General features: G+C 43.7%; 1 protein-coding gene across 1 annotated transcript in view; it reads right to left on the bottom strand.

The window, feature by feature from the left end:
* The window catches only part of PTPN22 (protein tyrosine phosphatase non-receptor type 22), a 202,673-nt gene that overhangs the window by 111,789 nt on the left and 63,471 nt on the right, over nt 1–27,413 (bottom strand). The window contains exons 3-7 of the mRNA XM_068265572.1: nt 20,642–20,718; nt 20,141–20,236; nt 14,553–14,591; nt 11,086–11,157; nt 10,938–10,997 (exon numbers count right to left, since the gene is read on the bottom strand). Coding sequence (XP_068121673.1) covers nt 10,938–10,997; nt 11,086–11,157; nt 14,553–14,591; nt 20,141–20,236; nt 20,642–20,718 — 344 coding nt within the window. The remainder of the gene's footprint in view (nt 1–10,937; nt 10,998–11,085; nt 11,158–14,552; nt 14,592–20,140; nt 20,237–20,641; nt 20,719–27,413) is intronic.

Raw genomic sequence — 27,413 nt, 5'->3', positions numbered from 1 at the left:
ACATATACCCCTGGCGACCTACTCTGGGCACATATACCCCTGGCTACCTACTCTGGGCACATATACCCCTGCCTACATATATTGGGCACATATATCCCTAACTACATATACTGGGCATATACCCCTGGCTACCTACTCTGGCCACATATAACCCTGGCTATCTACTCTGGGCACATATACCCCTGCCTACATATAATGGGCACATATACCCCTAACTACATATACTGGGCATATACCCCTGGCTACCTACTCTGGGCACATATACCCCTGGCTACCTACTCTGGGCACATATACCCCTGCCTACATATACTGGGCATATATACCCCTGGCTACATATACTGGGCATATATACCCCTGGCTACATATACTGGGCATATATACCCCCTGGCTACGTGGACTGGGCATATATACCCCCTGGCTACATATACTGGGCATATATACCCCTGGCTACATATACTGGCCATATATACCCCCTGGCTACATATACTGGGCATATATACCCCCTGGCTACATATACTGGGCATATATACCCCCTGGCTACTTATACTGGGCATATATACCCCTGGCTACATATACTGGGCATATATACCCCTGGCTACATATACTGGGCATATATACCCCCTGGCTACGTGGACTGGGCATATATACCCCCTGGCTACATATACTGGGCATATATACCCCTGGCTACATATACTGGGCATATATACCCCCTGGCTATGTGGACTGGGCATATATACCCCCTGGCTACTTATACTGGGCATATATACCCCTGGCTACATATACTGGGCATATATACCCCTGGCTACATATACTGGGCATATATACCCCCTGGCTACGTGGACTGGGCATATATACCCCCTGGCTACATATACTGGGCATATATACCCCTGGCTACATATACTGGGCATATATACCCCTGGCTACATATACTTGGCATATATACCCCCTGGCTACATATACTTGGCATATATACCCCCTGGCTACATATACTGGGCATATATACCCCTGCCCATATATACTGGGCATATATACCCCCTGCCTACATATATTGGGCATATATAACCCTGGCTACATATACTGGGCATATATACCCCCTGGCTACGTGGACTGGGCATATATACCCCCTGGCTAAATATACTGGGCATATATACCCCTGGCTACATATACTGGGCATATATACCCCTGGCTACATATACTGGGCACATATACGCCTGACTATATATACTGGGCACATATTATTCTCCTGGCTACATATACTGGGCATATATACCACTGGCTACATATACTGGGCACATATACCTCTGGCTACATATACTGGGCACACATACCCCTGCCTACATATACTGGGCACATATACCCCTGGCTAACTGTTCTGTGGACATCTCTACCCCTGGCTATCTGTTCTGGGGACATCTATACCGCTGGCCACCTATTCTGGGGACATCTATACTGCTGGCCACCTATTCTGGGGACAACTATAGACCTGGGGCTACCTATTTTTGGGGAACCACGTCAGATTGAGTGTATTTTGGAGAACTGCTGCCAGGTGAGAGGTGTCTACAATATTAAGGGGGCATTCTACCTATTTATGTGAAATGCTGTCTATTTATGTGACTCATGACTGCTGAATTTGTCTTTTTGGGGGCCTCATGGTTACTGAATTTGTCTTGTTGGGGGCCTCATGATTTGTTGGGGGCCTCAAGATCGCTGAATTTGTCTTGTTGGGGGCCTCATGATTGCTGAATTTGTCTTGTTGGGGGCCTCATGATTGCTAAATTAGTCTTGTTGGGGGCCTCATGATTGCTGAGCTGGTTATGTTGGGGGCCTCATGATTGCGGAATTTGTCTTGATGGGGGTGGGGGCTCATGATTGCTGAATTTGTCTTGGAACATGCTGGAAGGTACATACTGAGGGAGGGTGGGTGAGCGTGAGCCTGCTAACCTCCATATACATTTGGCTCCACCCATAACCACGCCCACATTTATTATGTGACCACGCCCCTTTTTGGCGCGGCGCAACGTTGACTTTGCGGGGGGGGGGGGGGCGCATTAATAGTCTTTGTCCCTGGGCGCTGAAAGTCCTAGCTACGCCTCTGCATACATGTGCCATACATTTTTGTAAAGAGAAGTAAATGGCACTCCAAAAAATTGGTACAGAAAGCTCTGTAATTCATTCTGTAACTAAAATAATCCAAAATTCCAAAGCAACAAAGTACCTCTTTATCAAGAAAAAAAACAGTGCAAGTTAATCTGAAAAACAACTCCGCAACAATAAATCACCATAATGCTCAATAAATAAATACATTTGAAGTAGCCCAAGAAAAAGAGGGTCACCATCGTGGAGGAACACAAGTACCAAGCACTAAGGTAAGAGAATGTGTGGACAAGTTTCATAGGTGGCTAAAAGTGCTGCTAGCCTGGAAGGAGAACCACTGTGAAAGTTGAAGCCAATAAATGGGTCATTAGACTGGGAGCAAGATAGGAAGATAAAACACCAACATAGGCTTTTTCCTCCACTCCCTCTCTACAGTTATCCATATAATAATTCCTTTTTTTGTATAGCGCTTTTCTCCTGGTGGACTCAAAGAGCTTGCGAGGCACCCACTAAGAGCGCACTCAGTAGGCAGTAGCAGTGTTAGTGTCTTGCCCAAAGAACTCCTTACGGAATAGGTGCTGGCTTTTACTGAATAGCAAGAGCCAAGATTTGAACCCAGGTCTCCTACGTCAGAGGCAGAGCCCTTAACCATTGTACTATCCAGCCACCATATCTGACACCTGTCACTGTTAAGGTGGTCACACACCATACAATAAAATGATCCGATTTTACGGCAATTCGATAAAAACGATTGGCTCTCCCGAAAAATCGAAAGCTTTTTTTTCCATTCGACTGAAAAATCCGATCGGATTTCCCGTTTTTTTAGATTTTTATCGATCCGGAATGTCAGATATTTTTCTTCAATCTTTCTAAAGATTGTATGGTGTGTGTTACATTGTCAATTTATTAATATACACACCCTAGCAATTTTCTCAGTGTTTCCAATCATTTTTATCATAATTGGGGAAAAATTGAACACAGGTGTGTGGTACATTGGTCATATTATTGAAATGTTACAATCAGTCAGAAAAATTAATTGCAATTCTTAAATTGAACAGATTTTAAAAAAATTGTATGGTGTGTGGCCACCTTTAGAGATAACCAAATTGTGCAAATTGTGATGCAAATGTAGCCCTCAAAACACAAAATGAAGTGGCAAATCAACATTCAACATTGAGGATCTCAAGGCTTGTGTTTGAGAAATAAATAAAATAGGAAAGGAAGAAGGAAACAATTGGAAAAGGATAGTCGAAAAATGGAAGTTGAAAAATGACAGTTGGAAAATAATGGCAATCGAAAAACAGTTCAGAATCGGCTGTTGGAAAATGACAGTTGAGAAATGGCAGTTTAAAAATGACAGTTGAAAAACAACAGTTGAAATTTGGCAGTTGTAAAATGACAGTTAGAAAATGGCAGTTGGAAAATTACAGGTGGAAAATGACAGTTGGAAAATGTCAGTTAAAATTTGACAGTTGGAAAATGACAGTTGGAAAATGACAGTTGGAAAATGGCAGTTGGAAAATGGCAGTTGGAAAATGGCAGTTGAAAAATGACAGTTGGAATTGACAGTTGGAAATGGCAGTTAGAAAATGGCAGTTGAAAAATGACAGTTGGGAAATGGCAGTTGGGAAATGGCAGTTGAAAAATGACTGTTGAAAAATGGCAGTTAAAATGTGACAGTTGAAAAATGACAGTTAGAAAATGGCAGTTGAAAAATGGCAGTTGAACATGGCAGTTAAAATTTGACAGTTGGAAAATGGCAGTTGGAAAATGACAGTTGGAAAATGACAGTTGGAAAATGACAGATGAACTTTTAACTGCCATTTTCCAACTGTAATTTTTCAATTGCCATTTTCCAACTGTCAAATTTTAACTGTCATTTTCCAACTGTCATTTTCCAACTGCCATTTTCCAACTGCCATTTTCTAACTGTCATTTTTTAACTGCCAAATTTCAACTGCCCTTTTCTAACTGTCTTATTTAAACTGTCATTTTCCAACTGTCAAATTTCAACTGTTTAAAGGACCACTACAGTGATAAAAGGGAGCAGTTGAAGGAGAAATTCAGTGAGAGGCATATTGAGGCTGCCATAGTTATTTCCTTTTAAGCAATGCCAGTTACCTGGCTATTATGCTGATCCTCTGCCTCTAATACTTTTAGCCACAGCTCCTGAACAAGCACATGCAGATCAGGCGTTTCTGACATTATTGTCAGATCTGACAAGGTTAGCTGCATGCTTGTTTCTGGTGTGATTCAGACACTTCTGCAGAGACATAGATCAGCAGGGCTGCCAGTCAACTCATATAGTTTAAAAGGAAATTAATATAGCAGCCACCGTTTTCTTCTCACTTAAAAGGAGTTCTTTTGCATCCTAAGAATCAAACAAGCTGACACTTACCTGGGGCTTCTATCGGCCCCCTGCAGCGGTAATGTCCCACGCCGTCCTCTTCCGATGTTCCCTGCCGTCTGTCCCAGTGTACGAGTTATTACACTGCGGCTGTGCAGTAAGCGCCTGATGACGCGAGCAGGAGCTAACATCATTCGTCTGTTTAGACGAATATTAAACTGGGACCGGCGGCGGGAAACGGAGGATCGTAGGAGGACGGCACGAGACATTACAGCTGCAGAGGGCCGATAGAAGCCCCAGATAAGTGTCAGCTTGTTTGATTGATTTTTAGAATCCCACAGAACCTCATTAAAGAAGACCTAAACTCAAGCACTGCATTCAAGGAAAAGAAATACTACTGCGCATGTGCACACACCGACAAGGAGATCTTTGGGGCTCCCAGCGCTGGATCCCCTCTACTGAGGAGGAAGGGGGAAACCTCTTTAGGATACAAAGGCCTCCCCTTCCCTGAGGTAAGTACCCCCCAAGGCACTTTTTTCTTACAGGTACACTTTAAGAAAAGAAGAGGGCATATGGGAGGGGAAAAGTAGGAGGCATTGGTGGGGAAAACGACTACAATTAGATTGCAAGCCTGCATATTGTCAGTATTGGCATTCTGTATGTAGATTGCCAATATAGGTAGCCTTGCAAGTTCCTCTCTTTCCCCTCCCCCCGCAAACATATTAACTGCCCGCTGGGAGACTTGGGCGCAGGATACAGCTGGTATACGGCTATTGCTGGAAGCCGAATTGCAGTGTTTAAAAGCAACTTCAGCACTGTCTTCTGATGGCGCCGAAGTTGCTGACTGTGCACCGCTATAGCCGTAATTCCTATTTCGGCCTATGATGGCGCTGGCTGCACCCAAATCTCCTGCACTGTTATTACAGTGTTCGCCCCCCTGCATAATTATAGGTAGCCTGGCCCCACCACCTGGGAGCTAGGCAGTGACTCACCACAAAGTTCGGCTCCCCCCTTGCTCACTCCTTGCTGTGCTGCCCTGCGGAATAGTTCACACCTCAGATCATCGGTAAGCCAACCGCAGAGAAGTGACAGTCAGGCAAACGGTGCACAGTGACGGCGCGTATACTTCAAATACAGGAAGTGAGCAGTGATGTCCCTTTCTGTATCTGCACCATTACTGTGCACCATTTGCCTGGCTGTCTCTTCCCCACTGATATGAAGTCTGAAGTATGCTGCAGAGCAGCACAGCAAGGAGCGAGGGAGGAGGAGCCAAACTTTGTGGAGGCAGGACAGGATCAGGACAAGTGGCATGCGGGCAATAAAGTGGCAGGCAAACCTGGTGTGTACCACCTGGCCAACAGCAAAGTACCACCGGTGGTACGCGTACCACAGGTTGAAAAGCCTTGGGTTATACCACTGAAAACTACTTAGGCAGGAATTATGGTTGTGAAAAGAAAGTAAAAAAAAACCACCCCTAACAAATGGATTAGCCTCCCAGTCCTTCATAGGTCACTATTTACAATACATGTTGTATTGATGAAACCATTCATTTTTTAAAAAAAACGTTGTACACTATTTTAAAAGGATGTTTAATAGTTTATGCATAAACCACTTTTTATTTTTTTCCTCATTCGCGGAAGAACCCCTTTAAAAGTTTTTGAGTAGGTCAGATATCCTGGAGGGCCTTTTTCCACTGATTGCGCGTTGATGCTGTTTTGGAACACACGTGATTTTCAGATCGCAAGGATAATCGCTTTATCAAGCAAATCGCATTACTTCCTCACCACTGCAATGCAATGCAGTTTTAGTTGAATCACAGAACTTTGCTGTAGCATTTTTGGTGCGATTGCCATTCAGTGCAATTAAATTGGGACTTTTCAGTTGCACCATTTTTTGATGAAAAAATATTGAGTAAGTGCCGAGGTAAATTATTGCATTCTCTCCGCACTTGCAAATAGCAGCAGAGTAAAGCCTCATACACATGAGGCACAAATGTCTGCAGTTGTAAGCAGACAAGAGACAAAGCAGCGACAATTCGTCGCCAGGTCCCTCTGTGCGACAGCTGTACACACGTAGCACAGAGGGACAGAGATGTGGCGGAAGCTGTCTGCGGAGGGTTCGTCCCACTGCCGGATGTTCCCTTCACTGCCTGTTGTCTCTAGTCCCTAGTCCGCATACACACGTCGGTACGCACGGTGGACTAGGGACGGTTCTTGAGGCAGAAGTTGCCGGCGATTGAACCGTTCAATCGCCGAGCGACCGAGGGACCTGGCGACAGTTCGTGGCGCGCGCCTCATCCACATGTGCGAACTGTCGCACGGATATGGGGCGCGCCACGTGTAACAAGCTACAGTTGTGCCCCGGATGTATGGGCCTTTAAGCCCTAAAAGTTTATAGATGTCTGGGGATTGGCAGGAGATTCAAGTGCGAATTTGCAGCTGCACAGGTGCCACATCCATCTCCAAGATGAACATAAGACTTCAGTGGAAACTGTGCCTATAGGTATGTCAACAGAGGGTGCAAAAAGGAACTAGAGATCCAATAATATCCACTGTAAGACTGAACATCTTTCAGCAGGACATTAGAGAATAGAGATGGTTAATGACGTTAATAATTCTGAAACTGTGCACATTTTATGCAGCTTGGTACTAGACCAAAATCAACAGCTGCTGCAATGAATTGTTCTAATTCCAAAACGCAGTATGCCCAGAGGAAAGCACTACTTGTGTTTTTGCAATTTTGCATTGCAGGAAAACGCCTGCTATTTTAAAGTCAACTGAAAGTCATCATTTCTACTTTGCTCTAAAAGATTCCTCACAGCTTGAAAGCTACTATCCCAGAATTTTTGTTAGCAGAACATCACTGAAATGGTTAAACAAAGCACTTTGTCCTGCTATTCAGCTTCAAAGCTGCATCCAAACTTGAGATAACAGTATCATTGTTTGCATTCCAATGTTGATACATGTGTATAAACACAGTTTAACAAGTGAAAAGGAGCTCTCTGTGAAGCTCTCTGTGCTTCAAGCACACAAACGGCTCAGAACAGCTAATTAGAAGTTTGAATAAGGGCCCTTTTCCACTTGCAATCGCTAGCGTTCACGCTGAACGCTAGCGATTGCTGAATCTCAATTACCGGCGATTCCCCAACGTTCGCCGCCGCGATTTTGCTATGCTATGCACTGCATAGCAAAATCGCGGCAAATATCGCTCCGCCGCGCGTTTGCGTTCCTGACAAAAACGAATCACGGTAGTGGAAATGACCTACCGCGATTCCTATGTTAAAAAGCAAACCGTAGCGATTGTAAAATCGCTAGCGGTTTGCGTTTGTGCGATTCAGCCAGCGCAAACGTGCTGGTGGAAAAAGGCCCTTAAATGCAATGGCAGGTTTCAGGGCAAGATAAACTACACTTTGGAAATCTGTAATTTGTAAACAGACAATATTACTTATGGACAAAAGCAAATATGATAACTGTATGAGTAATAAAACTTAGGGAAACCCATTTTTATTGAATGTTATGTTGGAGTTTCAGACCACTTTAAGAAGTGTGATCCCTGCCTAAGAGCCAAGGGCCCCTATTTCCCTTTAATTTTTCTCCTTAGTTTTCTCCCAAGACATGTTTTCACATCTAACAAACAAAATACATTTCAAGCACTCAGCAAGCCAGAAATACTCAAAACAAGTCTGATATTTTTTACCTACTTTTTTTTTTAGTACTTTTTCAGTTGCTAGGAGCTTAAAAGTTATTATGTCCCGGGACAAGCAGAGATACAGGCCCATATGCAATTCACTTTTACTCAACAGAAAGCAAGAAAATGCACAAAATAATTTTGATAGTACTTATTCACCTACTTTTTGGTACTTTTTTTCATTGAAAAGTGCCAGAAAGTTATTTAAAATCGAAGATAAAAAATTATCTCTTAGGAGAAAACTTCGGTGAAAAAGAGAATTGCATATGGCCAAAGAGTTACACGAAGAGTTAATGCCTTCTACACACAATAAATACTGTAGACTGTCCTTGGCTGTGGCGGCAATTCGGGCCACCAAGAACCTAGTGTTTGTATGGTGTCACGCGTTACTACAACCCCAGTGCATCGGCAAGAGATCCACATTGCTGGATCTCTTTGTGCAAATGCCAGCTGAGTCTATCTCTCTCCCTCCATGTACACGTCTTCCCTCTGCCCTTAGTAACTGAAAGCATAGCTAGCCTACAGGATAGTGAACTGTTGCACGAGGGGTTGAGTTCCGGTCCCTGTGGGCAGCAGTAATGGTGCGTGTGGAGGAACCTTTATTCATTTAAGTAGTGGTAAATCATGAGTTAATGTAGATAAGGAGAGATCATGACTTAGTACAGATTAGGAGAGACAAACGGCATGTAGTCCCTTACACACCCCAATGAGTTCTGGGTCACCATGAGCTTGCTGGTTAGTCTGTGCCTCTCGGATTTACAAGCCCTACTCCATAGAGCCAAATTAATCCATGCCATGCACTGATGAGGATCAAACAATCCGAAACAGTCTGTATGCATGTTGGATTATTATGGCTCTGTACATATTAACAAGCTGACACATCATTGCATTCCAGCGGTTCTGGAGGTGTGTTTAGCTTCTAAGGGTACAATGGTTAATTTGCATATATTCAGCAGTGGTGCCTGGGAGACATCTCGAGCTCACTCCAACCTGAATTATCGCAAATTCTTTCTGTTTTAGGAAAGCAAACTTTTGTTTTTCTTAACATCTTAGTAAGGGGGCTTTTAGGACCATTGTAGTCCCTTACACACCCCAATGAGTTCTGGGTCACCATGAGCTTGCTGGTTAGTCTGTGCCTCTCGGATTTACAAGCCCTACTCCATAGAGCCAAATTAATCCATACCATGCACTGATGAGGATCAAACAATCCGAAACAGTCTGTATGCATGTTGGATTATTATGGCTCTGTACATATTAACAAGCTGGCACATCATTGCATTCCAGCGGTTCTGGAGGTGTGTTTAGCTTCTAAGGGTACAATGGTTAATTTGCATATATTCAGCAGTGGTGCCTGGGAGACATCTCGAGCTCACTCCAACCTGAATTATCGCAAATTCTTTCTGTTTTAGGAAAGCAAACTTTTGTTTTTCTTAACATCTTAGTAAGGGGGCTTTTAGGACCATTGTAGTCCCTTACACACCCCAATGAGTTCTGGGTCACCATGAGCTTGCTGGTTAGTCTGTGCCTCTCGGATTTACAAGCCCTACTCCATAGAGCCAAATTAATCCATGCCATGCACTGATGAGGATCAAACAATCCGAAACAGTCTGTATGCATGTTGGATTATTATGGCTCTGTACATATTAACAAGCTGACACATCATTGCATTCCAGCGGTTCTGGAGGTGTGTTTAGCTTCTAAGGGTACAATGGTTAATTTGCATATATTCAGCAGTGGTGCCTGGGAGACATCTCGAGCTCACTCCAACCTGAATTATCGCAAATTCTTTCTGTTTTAGGAAAGCAAACTTTTGTTTTTTTTATAAGATAAGATAGGGTGTTTATAAGATAATTCCTGAGATAAGTTTCTGTGAATCAACCCATTTGACACTTAAGCCCCATACATACACTCAACAGCGGTCTTTTATGCTGGGAATACATGGCTCGATTTTGAGCCATTAAGATGGCTCGATAGATAATTTCCGACATGTCCGATCACCATTTGATCTTGTTTTGGCTCAATTCATCATTGAAGTGAATTGAAAAAAATATAAGAAAAACAAGCGGAAGATAAGAGAATCGAGTGGGCAAAACGATCGGGCGCTGAATTGAGCGCCAGAATCGAGCCGTGTATTCCCAGCATTATGCAGCACAACTTTTGTTGTGAAACAAGTTGCAACTACTTAAAAAAGTATTTTGCAATTGTTCAAATAGCAGATAAGACTAATAAGAAGTCAATACAACTGTTGGGTTGACTTCTTATCAGTCTTATCAGCTTTTTGAACAATAGCAAAATAATTTTTTTTAGTTGTTTCAACTTGTTTCACAACAAAAGTTGCTTGACAATTGTGCTGCATAAAAGACTGCAGTTGATTGTGTGTATGGGACTTTAGGCTAAGTTCACACTATGTGCATTGTGTAAGAACCGCACTACCATGCAAAATGTGCATATTACGGTATTCTTCATAGCATGAACAATTGCTATGTAGCATGCACACTATTGTACACATTATCCTTAAATGCCCTGTAGAAAGTTTATGGGCAGTGCATTCACATGCAGCAATGCAGTGCATACCAATGAGACCAATGAGCATAGTGTGAAGTCACCCTTACTGCACCTCTGCAGCAGTTGGGATGAGAATAGACCTGCAAAGTAAAGAAAGAGATGAGTGGGGACAACTAAGAACCATTCCCGGGAAGGAAGGATGTGTTTTTTATGTAAATGCCTGGAAATACACTTAAAAAATATTCATATATACAGTATTTCTTAGTAAGTGGATAAAAACAAAAAAAAAACAGTTTAATCTTACACTTCCATAAGTTGCTACCAAGGTCCTGATAATGTAGTCCTTCTTTTTCTCCTCGTGACTCTGTAAGAGTTAAGGTTGGTGCAGAATGTAAATAGCAGACATGGTGATGTGCTTCCTATGGTAGATAATCAAACTATACAATACTCACACATGTGATAGAGAATGGGCCACACTTTAACACTTCACATCCTGCCTCTGCCCAATAGCGTTCACATTTTTTCTGGTGAAACAACAACAGACATTTAAGATATTAACGCATTTTAAAAATTTGCATGTTAAATATATTGCTATATAAATGCTTATTCATTGCACATGCTATAATATGCCAGTTTCTAATCACAACATAATGTCATGCAGGAGACCCCATAAGATCAACTCCACTCAATACTAATATTTCAGTTTTGTGCTGTTGTTGATAAAATAATCTGCCATTTGTTAATATTTCACAGTTCAGTTGTTAGTTGTTACCACCAGAAATTCCTGGTGTGATCTGCTATAGCCATAGCCAATCAGGTGTGGAGTCTTTTTATCCCTCACCTGGTTGCTGCCACACACGGTTGACACAATCTGAACCAAACAGTTTATCTTGGTCTCATTGGACCACAGAACATGGTTTCAGCAATCCAAGTCTACTTGTCTTCGGCAATCTGTTTGTGGGCTTTCTTGTGCATCATCTTTAGAAACAACTTCCTTCTAGGATGGCAACCATGCAGACCTATTTGATGCAACATGAGGCATATGGTCTAAACACTGACAGGCTAACCCTCCACCCCCTCAACCTCTGCAGCAACACTGACAGCACTCAAATTTATGTTTACAAAATAAAACCTCTGGATATGATGCTGAGCTTGTGTATTCAACTTCTTTGGTTGGCCATGGCAAGGCCTGTCCTGTTAAACCGCTGTATGGTCTTGGCCACCGTGCTGCAGCTCAGTTTCAGGGTGTTGGCCATCTTCTCATAGCATATTTATTTAGAGCAAGAATTCTTTTTTTAAGATCCTCAGAGCGTTATTTGCCATTAGGTGCCATGTCCAACTTCTAGTAACCAGTATGAGAGAGTGTGAAAGCCGTAGCACTAATTTTAATACACCCGCTTCCCATTTACACCTGAGACCTTCCAGGGGTGTAACTATAAATCACTGGGCCCTCCTGCAAAACTTTGGATGGGGACCCCTCTCCCCCGCCCTTCTCCAGCATCACTACAGTACAGAGCACTTGGGAAAGGGGTGGAGAGGCTGGGGGTAGAGCAGTGCTGTACACAAGACCCTGCTTAACACTGAATAAAGACGGTCTACAAATCTTTGTCTGCAACACTTTGTATGACACATTATCAGTGACTGAGCAGATGCAGTCATTAGAACAATTGTGCAGAGAACAGAAAGTTTTTTTCCCTCTCTGCCCTTAGTTGTCAGGACAGGGAAAAGAAATGTCTCCCCCCAGTGGGCCCCATGCAGCTTCTGGTCCCCCCTGTGGCTGCATCCCTTGCAGAGTCTATTGTTACGCCCCTGATGCTAATGAGTAACATGACCACAGGGAGAGGAAATGTCTTATAGGGCATAATTCTGACATTCTTCATGTTGGGGTTTACTTACGTTTGTTGCCAGTTATTTACATGAACGGCTGCGTGATGAGTTATTTTGAGGCGACAACAAGTTTACATTTTAGCAAGCTATACACTGACTACTTTATATTGTATTAAAGTATCACATCTTCAGTGTTGTCCCATGGAAAGATATGATATAATATTTACAAAACTGTGAGAGGTAAATTAACTTTTGTGAGATACTTTCTGTTTTCTTAGGGTTTGGGAGAAAACATGAATACCTGGTGGAAAACCATGCAAACAAAGGAGAATATGCACACTTCATGCAGACAGTGTTATGTCCAGTAGCCCATCGTGCTAAAAATGGAGTCCTAGTCACTCAACCACAATGCTGCCATACATCATTATTGCCCTACTTATTCCCAAAGGCTTGTTCACATCTGTTTTGCATTTCTTTATATTATGATGCAAAGGAGCAATGTCATTATTATGACCTAGGTTACATTACTTTCTCTTCCATCTAGCAGGTCATTACAAGACAGAATAGACCTAGCCCCAGTCTGCCAAATAAAAGATCCCATTTACAGGCACTTTACTTTCTGCTTAGAATGGGAAAACAGGTATGTTTTAGGGTCCATTTTTACCACATGGATTTTTGCACATGCAAATTTGCATTAGAGCACATGGCACATGAAAGCATATAGTTGTAAGATCTCGCCGCTCATGGCGGCAGAACGCCGAGAACCACGCTGAGGCGCAAGCTTCTGGGTCTCAGCGAAGCTCTGATGTCAGTGGAGCGCATGACGCTCAGTTCCCATTGGCTAAGCGGTGGACACGTCCTCAGTACGCGCTCCGTCGCTGTAAACCGTGACAGCTAGTATGCACAGTGTGTCAGCTGACTTGCTGACGTTGCAGGATGATTGGTTACTTTTGGATTCCTTTTAGTTGATTGGTTAGTCCTAGTATAAAAGTTAGGTGAGCGCCCTCTGTCATCGCCCGTGGTAGCCTCTGCTGGGCTTGTTGCTGAGACTGCACTCACAACTGCTAATCTTGTGCCGACTTAGTCTGTATCTTGACCAAGCTTATTTTCAGTTTGATCTCCTGTTGCCGACTCCTGTTTGTTCCTGACCACGCTCTCTATTGGATTACCCGTTGCTGACTCTGCCTTGTTCCTGGACTTCCTTGATTGCCGCCTGGATCAACCTCTGCTTGTTTAATGGACTATTTTTATGAACTCTGCCTGGAACGACTCGGATTGTACTGATCACGTTTTCTGGAAAGTGTGTATCTATCACCAGCTTGTCATTCCCTGGCTATCATTTGGACTGCCTCCAAACACCAGGCCTCAGGTGACGATATCTGAGTTTACATTGCATCATTGCATATTATTCTTACACTTGTTCGGTGAATACTATCTGTCAATCTGTATGCTTCATCTGCCTGCAGGGTATTGTAGAATTGTATTAGGTAGGAGTTTTGTGCAGGTGTTACGGGCTGGGCTATAGGTCAGTCACATGAGCATACAGCCTAACCTATAGTTATTGACCAGGCAAGCCTGACAATTATATTGCTTTTCTATGTGAATTTTGGTTGCTTGAGAAAAGTGACTGCATGCAGCAATTATCCGGATGGGATTGTTTTTTGTACGCAATTCGCACATAATATATTTCAAAAGGAAAATGATTGTGTACTTAGGTGTATGCATTATTTGGATGCACTTTTTGGAAATAAGAAATGTATATTGTGCAAAAAGCACTAAAAAACAACAACATGTAAATAAACAAAGGCATTTTAAAAACGCACTCAAAGTAGGGAAAATGGGCCCTTAATCTTGTGCTTATTTCTGCTGCTTAAATGAATGTGGGTATGAGTGACCAAAGGTGCATGGGTAAACATCCGAGCCCCTTGATAATAACCTCACAATCAGAAGGGCAAACAAATATTTTGGAACTGATGTACCTTGGCAAGACTAACTACTACATCACTGTGCACAATGTTGCAGCATTCATAATTGACTAACTTAAATGCCAGTTGCTCCATGTAGTAATTGTCCAAAGGAAATCTGTACTCACCTTCCCCATTTCAAACTCCATACAGGCCATCACTATAATCTGTGTAGAAAAAAATAAAAGGGAAATATAAGGTTAAGATATGGAATACTTTGTAGTGGAGTGAAGCTCCATACTGCAGTTGGAAGGATAAGCTGATCACTTAGCTGGCTTCATGAGAGATGAGTAAAACTGACTCTCCTCTTCACAAGACCTATCCATATTTTGATGTCTACAGCAAAGTGAAAGTGCACCTTCATGAATGCCTGACCTTTACTATAAAATTATGGCTAATGTGCATACCATTATCTGTCCAAATTTCTACAAAAGCAATTAACTAAAATTGGCTTTCCTTATGCCATTAAAGTGAAACTAGCTACAGGTTAGATACTTACCCATGTACCATAAAGTCTATCATAGAGTCGGGGTCCATCCCATCTCTGTTAGGTTGAATACCTCTTCGGCACTTCTTGTGCAGGCTTCAGAAGTACACGAGTCCATGAGTATTTCCGAAGATGAGCAGCTCCATACTGTGCATGTGTAAGTCCAGGCTCACACATGTGCAGTACGGGGGGTGATGTGTGCGCAGGAAAGATGTGGCAGTCATTGGGAATACTTGAGGACATGAGTACTTTTAAAACCTGCGAGGACTACCAAAGACTCAGCCGGTCATGTAAACTCAACGGTGGGCAGTGGTGGAATAACGGGATGGACCAAGGACCAGGAAGGTTCTATAGTATCCAGAGCCTTCCATCTACATAGGTAAGTATCTAACTTGAAGCCACTTTCCTTGCTTCAGGTTCACTTGAGGCTCCTTTCAATTTTATAGTGTAACATTGCGCCACGGTACTCTCCCTTGTCAACGCTCTTCGCATTGGTCATTTATGTATATGAGACAGGCCACAATACCCGCGATGCAACGGAAGTGGTTCCGGTGATGCCGAAGCTGAAGCGCGATAGTAAGAAAAGTAAGTAAACAAAACAATTGTCCTTTATATAGTTTATATACAACACAAGCGTGTTGGAAAATACTGGTCCAGAAAAGAGTCAGTCACTCCTGGTTCCCCTCCTCTCTATGATATTGAAACAGCAGCAATAGAGCTAGTGCCACACAGGTTCAATGCACAAATCACTGTTAACCTCAAAGAGAGAAAATACAATTGCAGTCTCTCAGAAGAAAAAATGTCTCTCAGCAAAATCCTAGATCCATCTTCTATGAACACATAGCTTCTCAAATAGGACAGCCTCCACCACACCTGTAGTACAGGACTCACCATCCACTCTAACCTACTGGTGGGTCAAAAGTAGCCTTGGGACAGTTGCTGGGTCATTGCCCACCTCCCTGCATTCTTTATGTTCCTCCTCAGTCAATCACTTCTGAGTAGTCAGCATAGTGTTTCCATTACCTCAATAAGTAGCCTTACATAGTGTAAAACTGCTTCACATTTATTAACTTTAAAATTGAATTACACTCACATTCCACAGACTATATGAATAGCACAGAGTTTTGTTTGGATGGGCTCTACCGCGTTTTGTTAGCTCCAAGCAGGCCGGTTCAGTGTTGCCGTTGCACGTACATCCAGCACCAACTCATGTGGGACGCCAGCCCCTCACGAGCCAGGGCATGCAGGTCTCATTTCCGTGTCCAGGCTTCTCCCAATATGTTTCATCAGAGTGAGTGTGGAGGCTGTCCTATTGAGAAGCTCTATGTGTTCATAGAAGTGCATCTAGGATTTTGCTGTGAGTCATTTCTTCATTTGAGAGACTGTAATTGTATTTTCTATTTTTGAGGTTAAAGTGAACCTCCGGACCAAAAATCTACTCAGCAGAACTGAAAAGGCATGGTGTGTCTTTAACAGTTTCACAGCATCAGAACTTTGTTTTTCTTACCAAAGCATCATTTTTAGCTGCATTTTTAGCTAAGCTCCACCCATCAAAGAAAACTGCCCAGGCTTTTTTTCCCTGATGCTGTGCAAAGCATGATGGGATTTCCTATGTTGTTATTCATGTTGCCTAGCAACTGGGATCAGCACACAGGACAGTTGGAACAGTGTCTCATGCTACCTGTCACCTCCTTTGAACCAAAAAGATGGCTGCCCTCATGAAATCAAACATTTGCCTGTTCTTTTAAAACAGGGTGGGTAAGAGATTATATTACCTATCTATTTTAATTAACATAACTAATGTAACTTAATGACAGTATGTTTGTTTAGGCTAACGTTCCTCTTTAACAGTAATTTGTGCATTGAACCTGCGTGGTGCTACTTCTATTGCTTCTGTAAACAATTGCTCTTGATTGTTTCTTGAGAAAATATAGTGTGTGTCCAGCTGTCTGTCCTGCATACATTTAAAAGCGGTGCATGTTAAAATGGGTGTGAGACTTGCACGACAGTAGCATACTGCTAAAGTTACTGATATTCTTCCAGGTGCTTTTACCTTTAGTGGAATATTGGTAAATGTATCGATATTCTTCTAACGCTTACCCTAACCTAATGCTCACATTACCAAACCCCTAACTACACCTAACTCTAACCCCCTCCCCTACCTACGATAACACTAATCCCCTCCTACACCTATCACTAACCTGTTGCACTATTGCCGCTATCTATAGTTGCTATCCTCTGTCTCTCTCCGCCGTTAACTAATGCTGTTGCCAGCTACTGCCACTAATCAGTGTGTTGCTAAATAGTACCCGTACTCTGTAGCAAATTTCCGCTTTTGCCCCTAAATGGAGTTGGGCAACATAGTAGTCATACTACATAAAAAAAAATCACATCTGCTTCTGCCTCTAAAATAACTCTGGTACCTCTGCTAATTTAAGCCAGAGTTTGGCTATACAAAAGCAGAAGTGCTGTTCCTAAATTAACTTCCCGGCGCTGCCATAGCCGTTCTTTGTACAGCGGCTGATCTACACCCAAATTAATTGATTCAGTTTGTCCATGTTATTGATGACATTGTCAATATTGATGACATTGTGACAGATCACTAATGATTGGTGTTACTGTGTTCTTATTGTTGTGTCTGCAGCGGGGTGGCTTCCACTCATCCTTCCTCCTCCCTTCTCTATAGAATAGGACAGTTTGCTTAGTAGAGAGCTGAGCAGTATGTCTATACAGAGACCTCAGTTGAACAATGGCGCCTCCTTTATAGTCTAGGCAGGATAAGTAATTATAGTTTAAGGCACAGTTATTGAAAGAGTACACTTGTCTTTACTCATTAAGCCTGGAGATTTTACTGTTATGCCGGGCATACACGTCTCGATAATGCGCCGGTATCGAGCCAGCGGCTGGATGCCGGCGCGTTCCCGCTGGTCCGCACGAGCGCGTAGACCGATTCCCGCTCATCCCCGCGGGCACTTCCTTATCAGCACTTTGTTTTTTGCATTGTCCGCCCGCGGGGATCGAACGCGGAATCAATCCGCCGCGGTGATCGGACACGTCGGATATTATCAATCGAGCCTCTTATCGATCGAGCCATCAGCGGCTCGATTGATAACAAGAAACTCGCCGTGTATGCCCAGCATAAGGCTAATTTTCCATTGTACGCACTGTGCGTTTTGTGGATCATTAGTGTACTGCAAAAGGTAAGGGATCCCATGGTTATCATTGAAATCACAGTATCTTGTTTCCACTGATTCAATTTGATTTTACCGCAAGTGTTGTGTGTGCAGCATTTTTCCTGCATTTATATGAAAACATACATGTCAAGCTCTGGCCTATGGAGCCATCAAATTTAGCCCCCAAGTGGTTTCCCCACTTTGCATTATGTTTTACCCATTCGAGGCCACCAGGGAAGCTGTATTGGAGGTGAAGTCCTAGATGTATTGGAGGTGAAGCACTAGACACCAGTTAACTGTATAGGAGAGGGAGGAAGCCACCAGACACCAAGGAACTGTATAGGAGATGGAGGACCACTAAACACCAGGGAACTGTATAGGGGAGGGCGGACCTGAAGACACCAGAGAACTGTATAGGAGAGTGAGGAGGGCCACTAGACACCAGGGAACTGCATAGAAGAGGGAGGAGGGCCACTAGACACCAGGGAACTGTATAGGGGAGGTAGGGGGCCATTAGACAAGGAAGCCACACGCCAGATGCAGGGTTAAAGTGAACCTCCGGACTAAAAATCTACTCAGCACATAAACAATTCGTATTAGAAGTTCTGCACCTGGCTCGCAAACAACTCACTAAAAACTGGATAACACCCATGGTTCCCACTTGCACAGATTGGATTAAATCAGTCAATATGGTACTACCATACCGTAAAGCTAAATATCAGCATAGAAATGCCTCTGCCAAGTTCGAAAACATATGGTTTGAGTGGAATAACTCTAGACATACTAAAATCTGAGCATGTCTTGCATCCTCAAAATTCACAATTGCCAACACTTATACCTTGAGATCGGATCCCGCCAAGCAAAACTTTTTAGCTATTTACCTACCTTGACTGGATTTTTGCTTGTCCCTAGGTTAAATGGCGCTATGTTGCACTGAAAAGTTTAATGTTCTCTGTTGGAATTAATGATGTACCCGAAAATTGCTATTCTACCGCTAGCATGCCAAGTTTGTTGTCATCATGTTATCTTATAAACTTTCAGCTCTACCTGTAATGAGTGTTTTTATTTCATTCTGTTGTGTTGAATGCCTCTGGCTAAATAATGTATGTTATTGCTATACACTCTCTATAGGGTGTCGCTTGTACTCTGTATTTTTTTTTATCTGCTGAATTCTAAATAAACTTGGCGTGTTTAAAAAAAAAAAAAATCTACTCAGCAGAACTGAAAAGGCTTGGTGTTTCTTTAACAGTTTCACAGCATCAGAACTTTGTTTTTCTTACCAAAGCATCATTTTTAGCTGCATTTTTACCTACGCTCCACCCATCAAAGAAAAAAAGCCCAAGCTTTTTTCCCTGATGCTGTGCAGAGCATGATGGGATTTCCTATGTTGTTATTCACTTTGCCTAGCAACTGGGAGAGGTGCTCAGGACACAGGACAGTTGGAACAGTGTCTCATGCTCCCTGTCACCTCCTTTCAACCAAAAAGATGGCTGCCATCATGAAATCAAACATTTGCCTGTTCTTTTAAAACAGGGTGGGTAAGAGATTATATTACCTATCTATTTTAATTAATATAACTAATGTAACTTAATGACAGTATGTTTGTTTAGGCTGGAGTTCCTCTTTAAAGCAATTACACACAAATGCAATTACATTATAAAAAAAATGCAATTACATTGTGTAAAAAAAATAAATAAATAATGATTTTACGGAAATCACATTGAAATGCACAAAATTACGTTTTAGAGTCAATAGACAATAACACATTTGCTTCACAGAGCGTTTGTGATTGCAATTTGCAGTGGAAAGCGAGCCTTACAATGTATAAAGTACTGCTGCTCACCAAGTCCCACCACTTGGAAGTTCAGATGGAGCACCAAAACCACTAAAACATATCCTTACAATATTTTATGTATTACATTAAAAAATATTTTCTGTATTTTTCCTTTTTAGTGCTAAGCATAGTAAATAGAATTTATATGCAAGAGAATGTTATATGTTTCATTTAACCAGTCTGCAGATTTATAATTTTTAGTCACAAGACAAAATATCTTACCCCAACATTGTACTCCCAGATCATTCTCCAGAAGTCCACAACAGTGTGTGGAAGGGGGCCCTGGGTGGCAATGTAGGCCCGGGGACAGTAAACACCCTGCAAGTAAATCATACAAGAAGTAATAAAGCACTCACTCACACTGCTATCTGTTCTAGCACAGTTTCCAAATGCTTTCTACGAGGTGTGGATGTAAATGTGATTTAGAAATGTGTGCCTAGAAGCTATAAGCCTGGATTTATATGTAACTGCAAACACCTGGAATACTGCATATAGCTGTTGGTAAGTGTGGTGTTCTCTGAAGTTGTATGATAATCCATGAGATTTAATGTTAACTTCCTTCATTTCTCTGCATTCTCTACCTAATTATCTCCAACAAAGCTGATCCTTGCATTAAATGACTGCAATAACTTGTAGCCTATGGCTAGTCTTTTTACTCCAAATTAAACATTTAGTCATCGATTTCTGTTCTGCGTTGAAAAAGTTGCACAGTAAAACATGTACCTTGATAAAATTAGCATTGATAAAATCTGTATCTTCATCCGATGTGATCAGAGAGAGCTTCACACGACTGTGGTCAACTGGAATAAAAAATAAATAGCTAAATGTCGTAAAGCAGAAGAAACTTGCAAGGCAATTACGGTACACTTGTTAATATAAGATTACACTTGTTTCCACGCAGCACATGTTGCTAGCATAACGCACATTATAGAAGCAACTCGTGTATTACCTACATAATTAAAGTTGCATCTCTCCTTGCCCTTAGTTGTCAGTCTCTCCGGAGGGGGCCCCCTGTGGTTTCTGGCCCCCCCTGCAGCTGCATCCCTTGCAGGGTCTATTGTACGCCCCTGCATGGCAATTTTACCAGTACTAATTCTGAGGGAACATGGTGCTAACCCATTAGCACCATGCGCACGTTGCTTGGTAACGCGCTTTATAGCCTGCATTACCATAGCAACGCACACGTTCTCACAGTAACCCGCATGGCTCTATGAGGTTATTGGGTGGTACTTCTCCAGCGCTAGTACCACTAAAATTTCACCGCAGTTTGGTGAATCGAGGCCCAGAGGTTTTATTTTATAGGGGAATGTTTTAGATTGTTTAGAAGTGCAGCAGCAAAGTTTTATGGTATCCTGGTTCGTAAAAGCATTAGCATTAAAGAGCTCATTTTTGTACAGGATTAAAAATGTCCACCAATATCCTTTATGTGTTCAAATGGCCCCACCATAGCAGCTTCATTCTAGAGACAAAAGGTGTTATTTGTAGAGATCTTTAGGGTTGTGTAACGATCAGTGTAACACAGAGAGGATCTGATTACCGGTGATCTGCAGTATCACCAAGAATGTAGATATATACCCGATTATTCATGATCTGCAGTATCACCGATAATCAGATTTATCTCTAACCTCTGGACACCTGAGTGATGAGAGTGTTTTGGTGCAACAGTAATACTTTGAGGACCGCACCTGAATAACAGGTGCTAGAGCAATAAGGAGTATTGCTCTGCAGCAAGTTCAGAATCAGAATCAGAATCATTTTTATTCGCCAAGTACAACAGGAGTCATACTCAGAATTATTTGTGGTACACATGGCATAGGCAAACTACAAACTACATAAGACAGGCGAAACAGAAGCGCAAGACAGACATTTACAGGTGTGCTGTGGTACATATAACAATTACATTTCCAGGAGGTCATTGTGGCCTACAAAAAACAGAAATTTAAGGACCGTTCAGATTCCGCCCAAGGTGGTAGCAGCTGGGAGATTATGCTCAGCTAAAAGGGAGTCCCTAACTAGTTTAGATGAAGAACTGCTTGTGGGAAGAAGGAGTTTCTGCGCCTGGTGGTTTTGGATGGGATCGTTCTATAGCGGCGACCCGACGGGAGAAGCTTGAAGTACCTGCTGCCAGGGTGGGAGGGGTCGCGAGAGATCCTAGTGGCCCTCGACTTCATCCTAGCAGAGTGAAGGAGATCAAGAGGTGGCAGTGGAGATCCGATGATCTTCTCTGCATCATTTATGACCCTCTGCAGTTTATACCTGTCGCAGTCCGTCGCACCAGCATACCAGACAATGACTGAGGAGCAGAGGATTGATTCAATGGTTGCGGTGTAGAAGCTGGTCAGCAGCTCCCGCGGCATGCCAAATTTTTTGAGTTGGCGCAGGAAGAACAGTCTCTGCTGCGATTTCTTCTGAATTTTGGTAGTGTTCTGCCCCCATTTCAGGTCATTTGTGAGGGTCGTACCAAGGAACCGAACAGATGGTACTCTAGAGACCTCGGAATCGCCTATAAGGACTGGTGGGAGAGGAGGGGGGTGCCTCCTGAAGTCCACAATCAGTTCAACTGTCTTTGCAGCGTTAAGTACTAAGTTGTTATCCTTGCACCAGTTGCAGATTCTCTCCACTTCGCTGCGGTACTCTTGCTCTCCATTGCTGCCGATTAGACCAATGATGGTGGTGTCATCTGCAAATTTTATGACCTTCACAGAGTCCGCAGTTGAGGTGCAGTTGTTGGTGTATAAGGAGAAGAGGAGTGGGGACAGTACACATCCTTGCGGGGCTCCAGTGTTGGTGGTTCTCACGCTGGAGGAGCAGTTGCCCAGCTTGACCTGTTGCGTTCTTTCCGACAGGAAGTCCTTGACCCATCCACTGAGAGTGGGTTCGACTCCGAGCTGCGCCAGGTTGTCAAGCAGAATGTTGGGGCAGATCGTGTTGAATGTTGAGCTAAAGTCCAAGAACAGGATCCTAGCGTAGGAGCCGGGACTGTCCAGGTGCTCTGTGATGTATGCTAGGCTACCATTTATAGCATCCTCAACAGACCTGTTTGCCCTATATGCGAATTGGTGTGGGTCAAGGAGGGCGTTTGTGGAGCTCTTAAGGTTGGCAAGGACCAGTCTCTCCAGGATCTTAATGATGTTTGAGGTTAGGGCCACCGGCCTGAAGTTGTTGAGATCCGTGCTGCCTGATTTTTTGGGAACCGGTATAATTGTAGACCTCTTGAAGCAGGAGGAAGTTCCTTCCGTTAGTCTGAACTCTCTGCATGGAGGAGTCAGGCCGAGAGTGGGAAGGACAGAACGTGAGTGACACCAATGGAGGAGTGTCACTGACAGATCTGTGAACTATCTCTCAACAGGAGAGATAGTTCTCGAGGTCGGGCAGGCCAGTCGTTAACACACGGACAGATAAAGTACAGAAACAGGAGACAGAGGCAGAATCTTGAGACTAGCCGAGTTCAGCAACAGAGTATCAGAATGACAAAGGTACAAAATCAGAGATCAGAGGAATGGTCAGGAAAGCAGAAGGTCATAACAAATAATCAACAATTCCTAGACTAAGGTGTGAGTTCCTTGGTCATCAACACCTTGAAAACTGGCCTAGATAATAACACAAATGATAACAGAATTCCCTAGACTAAGGTGTGAGTTCCGTGGTCATCAACACCTTGGAAACTGGTCTAATGTAACACAGATACTGACAGGGTCTGAGTGCTACCACGTAGTGATCGCAACGCCAGACACCAGAGGAATGACCAGCACCCAGTATATATACACCAGCGCTCTCCTGCGCCTCCCCTAAGTGCTGGACCAATAAAAACTGAAAGAATTGTCAGCTGACCGGCCTGGTCAGCTGACACCCCTCTGACTGTTATAAATGCTCTGCCTCTCCGCGCGCGCACGCGTCCTTCTGAATCTGTGTGGACTATCAGTCCCAGCCACACCAGACATGTGTTGCAATGCCTCTGCTGTTTTGGATGCGGAATCCGCCGCACCGCTGTCTGAGCGTGCGGCGTTTTCTCCGCGTTCAGCAGTACAGACAGGAGTAGGCCTATGCGTGCAAACCGCCGCGTCGGACGCAGAATCCGCCGCCCCGTTCTCTGGGCATGCGGCGGCTTCTCCGCGCTCCGTCAGGCCAGTAAATGCAGGTCCCTGCGCGCAAGCCGCCATGTTGAACGCGGAATCAGCCGCCTTACTCTGAGTACTTGCGGCGGCTTTTCCGCGTTTTCTCACAGTACCCCCCCCCCCTGAGGAGTGGACTCCGGACAGCTCCTACCCGGTTTCTCAGGATATAGAGCGTGGAATTCCTTCTTTAATTCATCCGCATGCATGCGGCACTCAGGTACCCATGTTCTCTCCTCAATACCATACCCCTTCCAGTGCACTAGATACTGTACCATGTTCTGCACTACCCATGAGTCTAAAATATTCTCTACTTCGTACTCAGGTTGGTCGTCTACCATCACAGGAGGAGGAGGAGTGGCACCCACATGGACTGCTGGTTTAAGCAGGGACACATGAAAAGATCTTACACCACGCATGCTGGCAGGAAGATCAATGGCATAAGTAACATTGTTGATCTTCCTGGTTACAGGAAAAGGGCCCACAAACCTGGGACCTAACTTGGGCGAGGGTTGTTTCACGGTCAAATGACGAGTGGAGACTCAGACCAGATCTCCTGGTCGGAACTTCCACTCCAAGGATCGTCTCTTGTCAGCTTGACCTTTCTGACTTTGAAAAGCCTTCCCCAAATTACTTTTTACGATTCCCCAAATGGCTTTAAATGATTTTTACCATGCCTCCAGAGCTGGAAACGGAGTGGAAGCTACTGGTAAAGGGGATGTATTGCTATGTTTTTGGTGTTGCTAAGGCCTCACACTCGACTCACACCAGCCTATAGGCCGGGTAAATACATAGCTTACAACTTCACACTGTATTAGGATATTTATTCAATTATTTACATGATTTACAGGTATAGCAGTGAATCATGGATAAGTAATAGAGTAAAGAATCAATACATTACCGGATATTGCATCATCACTCCGTATCGGGGGACCAGCGATCGTCAGGAGGCAGCGCATACACAACATCACACAACTCGTCAGTAGTGGAGAGTCCCATCAGAGCAAGGGGAATCTCTCTGTCTTATACTCATAGCTCCACCCATTTTTACTGTTGCATCTTGGGGATGCTCAGGCATGAGCCTCCTTATGGTTGGATGACTTATAGTCAATATTTTCATGAACAGGACTAGTTCTAGTTAAGTCGTGCAATTCCTGAAACAGTTAATTCAGGGTTACGCGCTTCTTGCAACACAATGTTATATAACCATATCACGTGCCACGCATGCTCAGTACTTGTTTTGATAGGGTGTAGTCGGCCGTCAGCCTATCCACAACGTGGAAGTATGATTCATCCCTCGTGATTATTGCATGATCATGGCGCGAACACCATGTTTTCATAACCTAAAATAACCTTTATTCTGTTAACGGTTTTCTATGGAGAATGGTCTCATCACTACTAAAAGATACAAGATATATCCTCTCTACCTACAGACTAGCTTGCTAATGTGTTTCTTACCTAACAGCCAGTCATTCACACAGACTCTTCAGACTTGTATCACAGGGGAGAACTTGGGCAACTTTCCGGTTACCACCTGAAATGGAGAAAATCCAGAGGAAGAGCTTTTCAAATTATTGTGCGCAAATTCTGCATATGGCAAGAACTTGACCCAATCATTTTGCGCATCCGCAACATAACACCTTAAAAACTGTTCCAACGACTGATTAACCCTCTCCGTCTGACCATTAGTCTGTGGGTGGTAGTCCGACGAAAATGACAGTTCCATGCCCATTTGATGACAAAATGCCCTCCAAAATCTGGAAACAAATTGGACTCCCCAATCTGACACTATGTTTTCCGGAATGCCATGCAGTCGGAAAACGTGGATGATGAAAAGATCGGCCAACTCCTGGGCCGAGGGGAGTCCTTTCAAGGGCACAAAATGGGCCAATTTACTGAAACGGTCGACTACCACCCAAATGACCGACATGACTTCTGACCTCAGAAGCTCACCCACAAAATCCATGGACAAATGGGTCCACGGTTCACTCGGGGTGGGCAAAGGCTGCAACGTTCCCACAGGTGCCAGATGGGAGGGTTTGCTTTTAGCACACACGGTACACTCTCTAACATACTCCTTGCAGTCTGTTGCCAGAGAAGGCCACCAAGCACACCTAGCCACCAAGTCTTGTGTTCTGGAAGCCCCCGGATGCCCAGCATTCTTGTGCGAGTGGAACAATTGCAAAATCTGGAGGCGAAATGGCAGTGGTATAAACATAACCCCTTCAGGCTTCCCCTCAGGGACATCCTGCTGGAATGGACTTAAAGTCTCCGTCCAGTCTTTCCAGGTTTCAGTGACTCCCAGCACAACTCTCTGTGGGACAATGGTCTCTGGGTCTGAGGGCTGTGCTGTCTCCGGCTCAAAACATCTGGACAAGGCATCCGCCTTAATGTTTTTACTACCCGGAGTATACGTAATTACAAATCTAAATCTCGAGAAAAACAGTGACCACCGGGCCTGTCGGGGACTCAATCTCTTAGCCCCCTCAATGTATTCCAAATTTTTGTGATCAGTGTTAACTGTAATCGTATGTTCTGCTCCTTCTAGCCAATGACGCAATTCCTCAAAGGCCAATTTAATGGCCAGGAGCTCCCTGTTGCCTATATCGTAGTTTTTCTCTGCTGGGGAAAACCTCCGAGAAAAATAGGCACACGGGTGTAACCTTCCCTGCAGCCCAGAGCGTTGAGACAGCACAGCCCCTACCCCAACTTCAGAGGCGTCAACCTCTACAATAAATGGATAGGAGGTGTCTACGTGTCTCAAAATGTGTGCAGAGCAAAACAGTTCTTTCAAAGTGGAGAAAGCAGCTAGGGCTTCGGGGGACCAGTGGTTGGTATCTGCCCCTTTCTTTGTGAGACTGGTGAGGGGTGCTACAACTGTGGAGTACCCCTTTATGAACCTTCTATAGTAATTAGCAAACCCTAAAAATCTCTGAAGGGATTTGAGTCCTACTGGTTGAGGCCATTCCAGGACAGCAGAGACTTTGGCGGGATCCATAGAAAGGCCCGAGGTGGAAATTATATATCCCAGAAAAGCGACAGATGTCACCTCAAAAATACATTTCTCCAATTTGGCATAAAGTCTGTTTTGTCTAAGCCTGTGCAGCACGAATTTGACATGAGACCTGTGCTCAGAGAGGTTGTCTGAAAAGATTAGTATATCATCCAGGTAAATTAAGACAAATTTACCCAACACCTCTCTGAAAACTTCATTGATGAGTTCCTGAAAGACGGCCGGGGCGTTACACAACCCGAAGGGCATCACCAGGTACTCGTAATGCCTGTCGGGTGTGTTAAAGGCCGTCTTCCATTTATCGCCCTCTCTGATCCGCACCAGGTTGTATGCACCCCTCAAATCCAATTTCGAAAAAATCTTAGCATTG

This window comes from Hyperolius riggenbachi, chromosome 2 (assembly GCF_040937935.1).
Source record: "Hyperolius riggenbachi isolate aHypRig1 chromosome 2, aHypRig1.pri, whole genome shotgun sequence".
In the NCBI taxonomy this organism is placed as follows: Eukaryota; Metazoa; Chordata; class Amphibia; order Anura; family Hyperoliidae; genus Hyperolius; species Hyperolius riggenbachi.
The sequence above is the reverse complement of the archived record's forward strand: the minus strand, read 5'-3'. Positions and strand labels throughout refer to the sequence as shown.